Consider the following 14,596-nt stretch of genomic DNA (forward strand, 5'->3'; position numbering starts at 1 on the left):
AGACACGGCCAACTAAAGCACAAAAAGGCAAAATGTGCAAGGGTACATATACTCACATGTTTAAGAGTCACAGGACCAGAAGGGACCTTAATAGGTCATCAGACCAGCCCTCTATCCATCCCCCAGAACAGGGTAGCTTTGAAAGCAATGTATCCGTCTCTTCTACTCCATATACTTCATTTTAGGAAACTCATCTCAATGATGTGAAGCTCTTACAAAGAGGTGCTACACATTCTTTGCCATTGTCTGACCAAAGCAGGAGCTGAGAGCTCACAGCTTTCAGGACTGGTTCGGCAGATACTGAGAAGGGTCATACAACAAGCTAAATTCATACAAAGTGCAATAAAACTCCCCAAGCCATGGTCAGGTTTGCAAGTTCACTATTAGTGAAGAAGAACGAATCACAAACTCTAAGCTGGATGGAGTCTGATCTAATTCTTCCACTATTTGTGCTTTTTTTCCAAATTCTACTCTCTTTTGTCGAACCCAAAAGAGTCTGTCTTGGCTGATTCCAATACACATTTCTATTTTAAAACTTTTATTCCACTGCTTCAGGAAAGCTTTTTGTTGCATTTAGAGCAACAAAGGGAGACATGTCCATAGCAAGGATTTGTTCATTGGAGGTAAGCATTTACTCTGGCAAAAGCTGTCCTCTCCAACTTCCAAGGGAATGGGATATGATCTTTCCATAATCACATGCATTTACCAATAAATAAGTTCGGATTAGACTGTATTAAAACATATGCACAGATTTAAAGCACTGGAGTGTCACAGATTCTTACCCCACAGCTCATGCAAGTAGAAAGAATTAAAGGAAAAAAAAGAAAGACCAAAGCCTCAGCTAGGAACAGACCAAGGAATTATCTTAAAAGAAGTTTTGCACAAGTATATCAAAGCATTAATATTAGTGAGGTCCCTAAATACATTAGGTTACACTAAATTCCAGAGAAACAAAAAATTTAGCCGTATCAGATACATATGTTTTGATTTTTCTTAAGTTAATATATAATTCATTCTTTGAATAATATTATTCACTTGGACTCAACATCCACACTGCTTTCATACATTTATACAGTTATATCCCATTCTTGCTTTAAGAGACTGATGTCCTAAGTTATGGCAGCAACCAAAGGCTCTACAGCCTTTGTTTGTCAAATACAAAACTCCTTTCCCTTCACACAAGGGTGGAGAAAGGAAGAAAGATGTTGATAAATTAGGAAGTTCTCCCCGTGAGCTTGCTGATTCCAACCTCGAAGTACTACAGAAAGATGGCTGGAAGCTCGTGTTAAAAAAAATTTCCTTTGTTTTAAAAACAATTTCTTTTACTGTACAATAGATGCATAGAAAGTTGCTTCCTGCTTGATGGGTTTAGGCCTTTAGCTATGTTTAGCTGTGAAAACAAGATTGTTCCTTTACAGAGTGGTGAGGAGAGAGACCATCTCAGGAATATTTGGCAGCTATTGGAGAGCTCATGACACGAAGAATGAACAGCATATCCACAGATTACAACGATGCAACTCTGTCCCACTGAATACACCAATTTAAAAAAGTGTCCACTTGTTACTCAGGATCAAGAATACAGTAGAGATTCACAGCTCAACAGCTTTCAAACTGGTGGTTTAAAACAAAAAAAAAAAAGTCAGTGAGCAGCAGATTTTAAATAGCCCACTCTTCTCTCCCCCACCCCAAAGAAACATGAGTTCACTGCAAATCAGGAACTTAGACTTGAGACTACTTGGGAGAGAAGGCTTCCCTGTCACCCATGTCCATACAGCTTGGTGTCGGAGCGACACACTGGAGGTTTCAGAGGGTTTCAGTTGTCCAGTGTCTTGTTGTGGTTACTTCAGCAGTTTTACCAGCTGGCTCTGACAGCCTCAATGTCACTAACCAAATTCTGGGCTAAGCATATCCCAAATATCTGGAAGAGACAACAGTTTATTCATTTAGAGCATCAGACAACTCTTTTCACACAGGCAAACTCCTTAGGTTACACAGAACTTTGATATGAAAACAAGCAACAGAAAGTTAGAAATCAAACTAACAGGATTAATGTTAAAGTGTAGGAAGAAGGATGAATATCAAAAAACTCTTGTAACCTCAGTATTTTTACAGTGCCACTGGGTTCCAGGAAATTGAACAGTTCTAGACTTGCTTCATAAAAGCAACTGGAAATGCTTTTCACTGCTCATTTAAGCATCATCAGAAGCACTAGGTCTGTACAGGCTTAAAAATCTGTACCTAATCTTTAACATAGAGTGTTAGTTTTGACCTGCAGACAGTTGAAAAAAAATACATGCCTACAGATAAAAATTAAACACTGCTTAACACAAAGAAAGCCTCATGCATTTATCTCCCCTCACTTAAAATGTTACATTTTTAAGTGCAACTAACACTGTATTTCCAGTTCTCAGATATAGTTCCCCCCTCATATACTCTATTTATCTGTTGTTGTTCTGTGTAACTGATTAAAAGGAACATGATGTTTACCTGCAGTAATGCTATCCCAATGAATATACCAGCAACTATTGTAAGATTGTCCTGCAACCACTTCTCAAACTGAGGGACACAGCCTTTGGTGTAGATAACAATCTGCTGATCAACTTCCTGCCAAGAAGAAGAGGGAAGAAAACAGAGATAATTACATTCAACTATCTCATCAGAAGAATAACCTGTTCTTGCCAGATGGATTCAGATCCTTAAGATATCACGTTTAGAAAAAAAAAAAATGCTTACTGGTTTTTGCCTTGCATCATAGCCACATTGAGTATTAATAACATCTTCCTAGGAGAAAGAGAGAGACAGAAGACGCAATCAGTGAGGTGTCTCCCTAACACCTTCTCCCAGCTCCCCAGTATTAGTCCTGTATGTAGTAAGACCATCACTCTAACTTTGGTTACCATACTGCTTTTTAAAAACCCCTTCCTCTTCCATTGAGTGCTATTAATTATTTGCAACAAACAAAAGCAAGCCGTCAAAAAATACTTTCAGCTCTCAGGGCAGCAAGCTGGGAAGACTAGCCCTCCACCGAGGTGAACTCCATGTTCCAGACATAAGCATTCAGAAGTCAAAGTAAAGGGATTAGGGATCATCTACTTTAAGTGAAAGAACCTTCTGCTGAAAAGGTTTTGTCTATACTGAAAAATATGCCAAGACTACTGTTAACATTTTTAGGGTTCAGTCTGTGCAGCGTGGAGAGGTAAGATGATGCAGTTCTGTTGCAGAAGCTGCAAGTTCTTACTGAGGATGTCTGTAGAAATATAGACAGTACCGAGTTCCACTACAAAAACTAGGGAGCAAAAAGAAGAGATGGGGTAAGGTGTTCCTACTGCCTGTTCTTTTTTACAGGAGCTCAACAGCAATGGGCAAGGAGGTCTTGGTTTTTCTCCTATTGCCTCTGATTTACCACTCTAAAAGTACAGGTAATGAAATAAGTTAAGGCAGACTTTTCCTAGCAAACAAGTGCTACCCAGTGGAAGCTGCATTTACTCTGTACACAGAGTTATATCAGGGCAATAAAATGAAGTGACTACTTTTAGTGTCAGCCACAATGGCAGCAAAATATTACCTTATTGGCTCATATAATAACAGAGAGCAGAAGGGACTACTCAAGAAAGTGAGAAAATCAGCCAATCTTAGCTAGTGTACTGAACACCACAATTTAATCAAATTGTGGGAAGTAAGAAAGGCAGCCAGCAGAGAAATACATCTTATATACAAGCCATATGGAAAAAGATATCTCCTCCTGTCAGCAGTTAAAGCTCCTCTAAGTGTTTCCTCACTTTGCAGGAAGTACATCAACAGGTCACATCCCATCAGTTACCCAAGCTGGATTCCCTCAATGGACCTTTACCATCTGAACAATTTGTATCTTTTAATGAGATGAATGCTTCTCTTCCAGGGTTTAAAAATATAACAGTGCCATGCACTTCAAGGCTGTAAAAGTACATAAGATTCCAGCAGAGGGATTTTAAGCTTTCTTCTTTGTACTGAATGCCCACTTGCTTTATCATTAGTCTTCTGACTTTAGCCTTGGAACGTGTTAACCGAAAGAAAGCATAGAGAATGAAATGGAAATAAATCAACTTTTCTAGGCCTTGCCTGTACAGGAATTCAGAATGTTTCGACCTGCTAAACTACAGCAAAGTGAACTATAGAAGTCCAAATTCATTTTAAAGGAAACTTATTTTGGCCTACCTTAAACTTACCACTTCCTGATTTAAGCTAAACTAAAAGCTAAACTGAAACTAAGTCCTGTCCAATAAAGCCTCCATATAGCTTTTTGCATCAGTCCAACACTGCATCCTAATTCCAAAAACGGACAAGTTTGCCTTCCCACAGAATATACTTGTTTATCACTGCAATTAACCTGTCACAGCTGGGTTACAATTATATCCATTATAGGCGCGACTTTATTTTTAGAAATATTACTAATTTTTAGTCTTTATTTCAAAGGCAATTAAGCATGTTGCTTCCCTACAATGAATAAGAAATACTTATCTTTCAATTTCTGGTTGCTACATCACCCCCTAAGAAACTGCATAACCATACAGACACAAAGAGATAACTTTAGCATGGATTATGTATTTATAGAATTACCTGGTACTGCTGTCACTGGTTTGGTTTTATAACAACTATATTTTCAAAACTGGGTTGTGATGACCTCTCTGTGTGGGTGGCCAGACAGGCAAACAGTAGGGGGAATCCTAAGCATAATGTAATGCTTGAGCCTAACCTACTTTCCACTTTGTTTTAATATTTCATTAAAACATGCTTTTGAGAAAGATTCAAACTACTGCAAAGACATGTTCACTGCAGAGGAACCAGAATGCAGCTTGTGCAAGTGGCAGTGCCTTATCAAGAGAGAGCAGGAGAGCAGCAATAGTGACTGGATGCTGGGAGCAGTGACTGCTTTGCATTAGCAAGGCAGGAAGCACCTGAGTGTTGACAACTTGCCTAACTTTAGTCAATGCTACAGACTCATACATTCAAGGAACTCTTAAGTCACTCCAGGTGGAGAAAGAGCCACACCTGAACTACTAGGTAACACAAGCACTCACAGGCTGCTTCTTTTAAGCTATATGAAAGTCAAATGTATGCAGTGTTAGCCACATAACAGTTTCCCTGCACACACCCACCCCCATTCCAAGCCTTTCACTGTCAGTGAACTGCTTCCCTACACTTTACTCTTCCTTCTTGATCATGTCCATACTAGTAATGCATGGCTCCAACATTTTCTGCTTGATGATCCAGAACTATAATTGCTTAAAAAGACACAAAAATCTACCAAAAAGATGTTCCCTCAAACAATTTCTGACCTTTCAAGTCTGATCTCAGGTGACTGTAGGACAAGCAGTAATTTTAAAGGGGAAAAAAAAAGAGCGTGTAAAGATGTCCATACCCGACTCAAGATTCCAATGCAAACATATGTCAGTTCCTCAGGGCACAGACTTATTTATTACTGTATCTAGCACAAATTGGGTTAAACTGGCTGCAACCTCTGAATATTGCCTTAAATAATGAGTAATACTTGCTTTAGGGTATCTGATCTTAGAACTGCTGTTATTTAAGGCAGCGAATTAAATATTCTGATATTCAATTGAAAGTTCATATCCTTCAACTCATTAAGGGCTTCTGCTGTTTATACGTGCTAAAATTAATACGTATGTTCAGCCAAGCCCATAGTTCTCTCATTCTAATGAGAAGCAGCAAACAGCATACAATAAAGACTTAAATTAGCTCGGGATTTTTGCTGACTGAAGAAGAGTTAGTGGTTAACCTGAGCTGCAAGTCCAAAAAAAAATACAGGTTGGTGAGAAGGTAATGATCATGCATGACTTCCAGAAAAAAAATAAATATAGAATGGTAAAAAGTTGGAACAGCAGACCCGTCCTACCCTCTTGACTGTCACTTACGGCAGGGTCTTTAGTGCAGCAAGAGAACGGCACACCACAGCGCTCTCGACTTGCGTTGGAATCTGTGCAATTGAAGTAAATATTAAGGTTCCAGTCGTCAGCTCCAAAAGCCCCACAGCATTGCCACTAGAACAAAAAAGAAGAGCTTCTTGACTTTCAGAACGAACAAATCTCAGCATCAGTAACACGCATCATTGCTGTCAGTTTCCCCCTAGCTTTCAAAACAAAATCTGAGATTCCCTCTGGTTTCATTGAAGTGGGCTTGTTTTCATTTGTGGGTGGGGTTTTTGTTGGTGGTGGTTTTTTGTTTGGTTTTGAGTGTGTTTTTGGGGTTTTTTTTGTTTGTTTGTTGGTTTGGTTTGTTTGTTTTTAAATGACCATTCCAAACGTGTAAGTTGTTCTAAAATCATCATGTGATTAAAGTCATGTTCACACCCTGCAATGCTGCTTTCTGGAGAGAAACCCGTGGAGGGAGCTGATAAGCCTACACAACACCACAGGCCTACAAGCTCAGGCCCCAGGGACAGCAGAGCCAAGAACATGATATACTGTCCAGCCTAATGTGCCCTGGGTTCTCAACAAAACTAATCAGCTCCAAGGGCTACACTGGTTTAGCTACTCCTTCTGCCAGTTTGAGGGAATCTTTGCCTGGCTGCATATCAGACAGTACGAACACACTGTTTCCTGAGCATCACACATTGCACACATAACATCTTTACTGAAGGCAGGCAGAATCCTTTAAAAAGTAAATACGCCAAATGGCAGGCTTAATCTCTGGCAAAACATCCTGAAGATAGAAAGAATCGTTAAGACTTGTTGAACATACAAAGAAGGGACTGAAGATCAGTAGAGCAAAAACAGTTCACAGCATTTAAGGAGCTAGCCCAATAAACTCATCTATGTCAACTTAAAAAAAAAAAAATCAAAAAGCCCCAAACAAATTACATTTTTAAAAGCATTGGAATGGCAATTCTCTCTTTCTACACGTAGCACAGTTCCCTTTGCAATAGCTGAATGTGTTGTCTTCAAGCATCATGTCTACTAGCTGAAAAAGTAGCTTGCTCTCCAGACTCATGCTGCCCCTGACTTTGCTAATCCAGCAGGAGAGCAAGTTTTATTTAGTGCCTGGAAGACTGGGCTGCAGCCTTTTGGTTGCATACAAGCATATGACTGCGTTCAGACTGTAGTGACCTCTGACCTTCTCCCAACTGGACAAGATTCATACCAGTGCAAGGGTCCACATCCTGTTCCTTACTCACTTAGCATTTTTCCCCCAAGGCATACAGAAGTAAATCAAACATTGAATGAACTTATTTTAATTGCAGAAGGTACAAAAATTAGTAAGCCAGTGCTTAACCATGTTAGCTACACAGGGCCAAATTCAAAGAGGAGCTCATCAACACAGGCCAGAATTGAGTACTGGAGCAAGAAGGTACTGGCAGAGTAACTTGGTGTGCAAACATCAGTGCAAGACACCTTTAAACACATGCTGATAAATTACAGAGCTTAACCCACACAAGCATGCACATCTCTGGCTTCACCCTTCCCTCCCACGTGTAGATGTAGCGTCATTTAGAGATTTTCTGTGAGAACTTTGAGTTGCCCACTTTGTCAGGTGAATTGCACTAAGTCTACTTAAAAAGCAATAATATTGTAGTTTCACTCAGACCAGCTCAACACCTCTGCCGCTCTGCAGTGTGATGTACCACCTCTAATATTGCTAAAACTACACCAACATTCATCTCTGAACCAAACTAAGCTCAGAAAAGGATTCCTTTTTTTTTTTTAAACAGATGTGATAGCTTTTACAATAAAATATTTTTAACGTTCCTCCCCCCAACAACGCTAAAATATCTTCATACACATATGGAATATGCTCCAAAAAATTGAACACGAGACACTGATGGTTAACGTGTAGATTTGACAGACTATCTCTAAGTCTTCAAGAATAAACCACCCCAGCTCTCCACCTTGTTTTGCTCAGCCATACATGACAAATAAGTCACTTTTCACAGGTGCTGTGTGCTTGCAGAAGTTCTGCAAAGAGAAACATATATATATATTCAAAAAGTATTACACGCTAGAATATTTCTGTTGTTCCTTGAAGAAACCAAACAGATAGGAAGTCAAAAAATAGAGCAGGTATTTCTTTAAAGTAAGCTTTACCAAAAAATAAACATAGTCCAACTTACATATTCCTGTGTGAAGTCTATGAGGTTTTGCAAATCAATGTCATCTCGGTATGCTCTGATGTTGTTGTTTATAAACAAATACAGCTGGTCCTTTATCCAGTCTTTGAAAACAAATGCTAGAATACCAGCAGTGAGCTCCAAGAAGAAAATAATTCCAAGAAACACAGAAAACTATGAAGAAAAATAAAAAAGTTTAAATTGTTTTGCTTTATGATGAAAAACTTATTTTTCAAGGCTCACAATTATGTCCAGTGTTAGGGCTTTATCTGTTTCAGTGCAAGTTTAAGCTATATCAGCACACAGGAAATTTTAAATTAAAAATACACCATTTATAATTAGGGCTGTAGAAGAGGAATCTTAATTCTGTTCTAACAAGTAATAAAAATGCCAACGAATTCAAACTTTGGACATTTCACTAGGATTTTCAAAGAGTTCCAAGAGAATTCACTGTAAATTTCAAAGGCTACTCACCACCTGCGGGGCGCTCTGAGTACTCATCTGAAATTTTTATGTAGGCACTTACATTTTCAAAGGCATAAACAACCAAGAGTGCCAGTGAAACGCTTTGTAAACGACTTTCTTTAGGCATCCTCATTGGTAAAGCTTTGTCTAAGCAGACAAAGCAAAAACTGGTAACAGCAGAAATTAATTGATGACTAAGTCGGAGTGGAATGTCTATGGAATGACTCACATCCACATTAAAACCAAATGAGGCTGCTATGATTAATGTAAATGCAATGGATGCCAAAAGCATTACTAATGATCTGCCACTTTCTCTAAGCATCTCCACTGAGTCTAAGCTGTTTTAAAACACACAGGGGTCCTCATATACTGGAAGTCCATCCTTTTTGCAACTGTGCCTTTGAGTTTCATTTTAATATGCTCTCTGTGTTTGTTCAGATGCATTTTTAATTTCTCCTGCAGCTGCTGTATAGGAAGCTATTTCTGGTACAGCAGATGGGTTCATTTTAGGCAAGCTAAGAGAAGCAAGGAAGAGGGGGAAAAAAAAAAGTATTACAATAGATTTCCCCCTCCTTCCTTTTTTTTTTTTTTTTTTTTTTAAGGAACACAAAGGTAAGCTAGAACTATCCCAAGCTGCTTTATAAATGCCTCAAGAACTGTAACTCTCAACTGCCTCCTCCCCTTATACAACATTTCTGTGGGAGCCAAATATGTCACTTGAAGGCAGTTGTTTCACTGGAAGCCTGTTCATGTACATATTAACAGCAAATGGTTACAGAGACACAATGATTACCCAGGCTGTTCCCACCTCTGGAAGTTTGGGTGGTGAAGTAAAGAACCCTGAATTTTTATTATAAATCTTAAATTTATCCAAAATGCAACATGATACTGTTATCTTCAAAGCTCACAGGAGGAGGGCTTTCAAAAAACAGAACCAGGCTACTTAGCCAAAGGAGCTTTGAATACCGAGGTACGTTAGTGTATCGGCAGCTCCTTCCCCAACTAACAGTCCAGCCCGAGTTCAAGAAGACAGTTTCTATTTTCTTTACCCATCCTGGGCACATTCTCCTCCCTTTCTCCCTCTCAGGCCCCAGCACTGACCGTAAGCACTGAAGCCTTTTCAGATCAGCCAAGTGGTGCAGAACTGAGGACATCAGTAAGCAATCTCTCGTAACAGTCCTGTCTCCTGGGTACCATGAGGGGCATTTGCACAGCAGAAATCACACAGGTCATGTTCAGTGGTGTGTCTACACTCATGTTTCATAGGCAGTTTATAATGGACTCAAAGTTTAACATGCAGATTCTTAGCAGAAATTTCTCTCTTTGTGACAGGAACGCAAAATGTTAGGCTATATCCATACGAAAAGGAAGAGTAGTTCCATGTTATGATTCTTACCGTCAAGAGTTTCGAATATTAAAAAAGCCAAAACAGTAAGCACCAGAGACTGAAGAACGGGACAGTGTTAACAGTTAAGCAAAAGTGATTCACAGAACAGTACTCTCACATCAGATAACACTTTCTGCTCCCCAAATGACATTTTGAAGTCTTTACACAGTTAAGCGGGAACAGAGAACATGACTTAAGCTATGTAACTCATGAATGCCACAGTTGCAAAGGCTACTTACAAATTTGAGAAGAAAGGTATTTTCTCGCAAAGCTCCAATGCATCCTGCAAATCCCAAAATGAACATAACTCCTCCTACCACTAGGAAGAGCCAAACTGGATCGAGGCCTCCCAGGTCGGTGATGGAGGAGATATTGGACAGCACTCCCTGGTAAAGAAACAATGCCGAGAGATAACAAGTATGTTCAGCTTTCAGTTGTACAAATTCTGCTGACATTTTTCTTTTTAAAAAGGCAGAAGATTACAGCAAATAAGTGTTCTCAGTACAGCAAGAAAACCCAGTTATAAAAATCTTGGCATTCAAAAAGAGTTAAAAAGGGCGATTATGTACAATACTTATCAATATGTGGAATGAACAGCAAAACATGCTTCTAGAGTCCTCTGTAAGAAACTCACAGGGCATTTTGCTGCTTCTACAGCTATGAGAATTAGTCTGTCAGAAAATCAGAATAGATATTTGAACAAAACTTAACTCAATCTTATTACCCACACTGAGATGCATTTTAGGTATCATATACACTGTTTAGGTAAGCACAGTTACACATGTTATGACAGAAAAAGCAGTCAATAGCAAGAACACCACCTTGAATTTAGCATTTATGCTCAGTATTTACAACCATTGACAGAAATTGGAAGTGAGCTCCTTAGGTTGCACCATCTTGCAACAGTGAATTTTACACCAAATTTAGACAAACTAGCTACCTGGCCAATTCAACTTCAGGCATTTACACTGCCAAAACCTCATTATATAAATAAAGTATGGCTACTGACTAATGAGTTAGCTGGAAAAACTTGAAAATAACATTAAGTCTCGTGGTAGGACATAAGGCAATTTAAGGACTTGTCTTGGGAAACGGTTTGCACTATATGCTGTTTTAAACACGACAGTTAGCACGGTCTGCTTGTAATGCCACTGCCCCTTAGAAGCAGAGCTTGGGTTGGGACGCCAGTAATCCTGAGGAACTATTTTATTTTTATTGAACACATTTTAACCAGAGTTTGGCTGATGTTGAACAGATGGGTCATATCAAGAAGTATAAAGTCGTCTTTATACCAGTGAGCTTGCACAGGAACAGTTACAGCTTCCTAAACCCTTTTGGCAGCAAAAAAGCTGAAGTATCACTATTTCTTCATCTGCCTCCCCAGAGCTGTAGGTCAATCCAAAGCACACTGTCGTAGCAGACATTTCTCCACGTGTTTCCTCACAGAAGTTTGAACCCAGGATGAGTACTTTGGACTATTGCTTTCCCTTCTAACTCCTGAATGAAGCTGTGGCTTGAAAAGCAATAGTATAGACTTTTACCTCTACAGCTCCTTACTTGCAGAATTATTAAGTTCTTCATCTTTTTCCTTTTCCCTGTTCATATCCTCTTTCCTTCTTTGAAATGGTTCCAAAACAGCAATAATTCTGAAGGAAGTTATCATAACCTCATTTCCAGAAGTTGTTAGTAACATTGTTAACAGATGACTATTCACAACTGTGGCTTTGGACCTGTGATTAATACATATATACACACACACTCAGTTTGGACCGCCCAGAACATACAGTCATGTAACCAGTATCTCCAATATAGTACTCCACATAGTCTGCAACCACTTCCATAGTTTCCCAAGCAAAACAGACACCGAGCAAGTAGCAAACAAAGACAGGACTCAAAGCTTTTTAATTCTGCAGACAAGGGTAGACTGGATAAAATATACATGTGAATTTCTCCACACAAAACAAGGAGCCTTGGAAAAGGCCAGCATGCTAAAAGCAAAAGAAATACCTGACTACAACCCAATCCTAAAGTATGAACCATAAACCAAGAGCACGAATGACATTCTTAAACTGGATTCCTCTCCCTCCTAGTACAGAAGGCTATTGCTTGACAGAGAGGAATGAAAATAAAATATTAAAAAAAACAAACACATTCATCACTTTCCTCCTACGTTACAAGTAGTACTAGTCTTATTGTCATTCAGTAAAAAGACAAAAATAGACATAAGGTATAACACAACACTGCTTGGAGCCAGGATTGCTATCAAAGCAGACCAGTTGACACACCCCTCTTTCTAACTAACCAGTGATGAGAAGGTACAAGCCAGGCTGAAATGAATGATTTAAGTGTTAATGACGAATAAGCAACTTGTGCATAAGCCTTCCACTACTTTTGCTTCATTACATTTGTCACAGAAAAGAAATCAAAGACATAACTCTCTGGCTAAGAATAAAAAGTAAAATAAACAGCATAATCCAATAACACACAAACCTTTGAAAAACTCGTGGCTTTGGCCATATACAAGTCAGGAAACATGATCTCTGCCTCAGGGGAAAGAGACTGCTAAAATTACTTCTTCACAAAGTTTTCAAGTCCTTTCTATGCTTCTCCCCCTCTATGCCTATATAGTTACCATAAGATGAGAAGAAATTCTGCCTGAAAGCAAACACTACTATTCATTTCCTTTAATATTAGTTGATTTTGGAATCAATGGACTGTAGTATAGTAGAGTGAGAAAACAGTCACTGGAGAAAGGATGTTGCCTTTGCATTATAATTATTTTACTTAAAAAAAATCCAAGAAGAACGAACAGTCATTCAAGCCTCTCTTCATAAGATACTTTGTCTTTCTTTTAAATAAATAAATCACAGTAAATTAGTACGTTTAATCAAGTTCTTTCCATATGAAAGTAGTAAAATGCAAATGAAAGAAGAAATCCAAGTGCAATTCAGCTCACATTCATGGACAGTGCTCTTAGAGAAGCTAGTCATAATATCAAGAAGTGTTAGTGAGAAGAAATATACCACTTTTCTTTGTGTCACACTCCCATTAAAGTTGATGACAGTAAAATTTAGTTACTCAGCTGTATATTGCCTTTCTGATCTTGTCCTTTCCCACCTTACTCGATTTTCTAGTACTGCCAGGCTCTTAGCACTCTGGGATGCCATATGTTGGCCAGTCACCCAGCTAAGTCACTTATCTAATCTCTGGTCTCCTCCAGGCTCCAAATCCTCAGGGTAGCCATGATCTGACATGTACTGAAATAGAACATCACAAGCTTTATCTGCCATTGTTTGCTGTCCTTGTAAAGCACCTTTATGTGCATCTTTTGCTCATCCACATATGGCAATCATAAGCCTAGCTTGGATAAACCCCAAATAATACATCCTGACAGTGCAAAGCACATACAGCGTAATTCTTGTTTGTACTCTGTGTGCTCTCTGCATATGAATCCCAAGTAATCAGTATGCTGGAGAGACATCTCAGAATATACAATCTTCAGAGAGGTTGGCAATAAAACACTAGCTAGTAGTAGGAATGACAAACACAGACCATTGTCTAGCTGTGGTTACAGCTAGAGATGCACAGAGGTAGTCTGATACAAGATTGCTGCTTACTGCTGAAATATGGTTTTCTAGTTTGTTTTTTTCTGGACATTTACAAATAAGCTCTCTGAAGAGACAGCAGTGCAATACTTTAAAGAAAAGCACCATTTGCTTCAAGCAGCAGGTCAATGACAAAGGAATATTATCTCAATTTACACTGATAGAAAGAACTAAACATACAGTCCTACAGGCACATACTTTTCCTATCCACTGTATGTTTCTGTAATGCTTACCACCACAGTATTCAGTATTTTTTGGCTAGAATGGCTATTTCTGGGGAAAGTTTGGCAGAGATGTAGAAACGCCTGGTAGTGACCAATTCTGTCTTCATCCCACCTTTAGCCAAAAGCAGATGGGAATGTTTCCAGAGGTACTTGAGCAGAGGATCAGGAATCTCATATTCTAACACTGCATGCTCCAGTGACATGCACTGAATCCTCAGGCTGACCAGTCACAGAACGTACAGTGAATGTTTGTCAACTCATCTCTTGTATCAACACAAGACCTAAACAAACCAAGTGTAAATCCATTAAAGTCAGGCTTTCTACAAATGCAAAGTATTTTTCTCAGCAACACTACCGCAGCAGTCCACTTCAACCTTTATTGTTAAATAGTTGCAAGTACTGATGCTTTAGCATCTGAAAGGAGGAAATAATTTCTTTTTCCTAAACGCACATTCTCATTTTAGAAGTACGGTTATTTTTCTGGGGTACACACATCACTTTCTCGATAGTTTAGGCATGTGTGTAATCTTTATTTGGCAGTAAACACTTTGTTTGTGCAAAGCTGCATACTCTAATACTTCTCACAATGGCCTCAGTCCAGGGCTGTGCTGTAGTCCCACAAGGAGAGCCAGTAGGACATGTTCCCTGGCTGATCTCCAGCTCATCTGTTTGCTCTGCTCCCCCACCCTCAATTGCCGGCTGTACGTTACAGCGCCTGCGTTATTATTTAACCTTTTAATTCACCACAAGTCAAAATTTGTTTGGGGTAGTGAAGCAATACAAGCATCGCCCATAACTGGACCAAAATCAATAA

General features: G+C 39.1%; 1 protein-coding gene across 1 annotated transcript in view; it reads right to left on the bottom strand.

Annotated features, from left to right (window-relative positions):
* Positions 1 to 435: 435 nt before the first annotated feature.
* The window catches only part of TSPAN5 (tetraspanin 5), an 85,668-nt gene continuing 71,507 nt past the window's right edge, over positions 436 to 14,596 (bottom strand). The window contains exons 3-8 of the mRNA XM_086611445.1: positions 10,193 to 10,339; positions 8,105 to 8,275; positions 5,913 to 6,038; positions 2,734 to 2,781; positions 2,488 to 2,604; positions 436 to 1,918 (exon numbers count right to left, since the gene is read on the bottom strand). Coding sequence (XP_086467571.1) covers positions 1,853 to 1,918; positions 2,488 to 2,604; positions 2,734 to 2,781; positions 5,913 to 6,038; positions 8,105 to 8,275; positions 10,193 to 10,339 — 675 coding nt within the window. The 3' untranslated portion in view covers positions 436 to 1,852. The remainder of the gene's footprint in view (positions 1,919 to 2,487; positions 2,605 to 2,733; positions 2,782 to 5,912; positions 6,039 to 8,104; positions 8,276 to 10,192; positions 10,340 to 14,596) is intronic.

This window comes from Tauraco erythrolophus, chromosome 5 (assembly GCF_009769465.1).
Source record: "Tauraco erythrolophus isolate bTauEry1 chromosome 5, bTauEry1.pri, whole genome shotgun sequence".
NCBI classification, from domain to species: Eukaryota; Metazoa; Chordata; class Aves; order Musophagiformes; family Musophagidae; genus Tauraco; species Tauraco erythrolophus.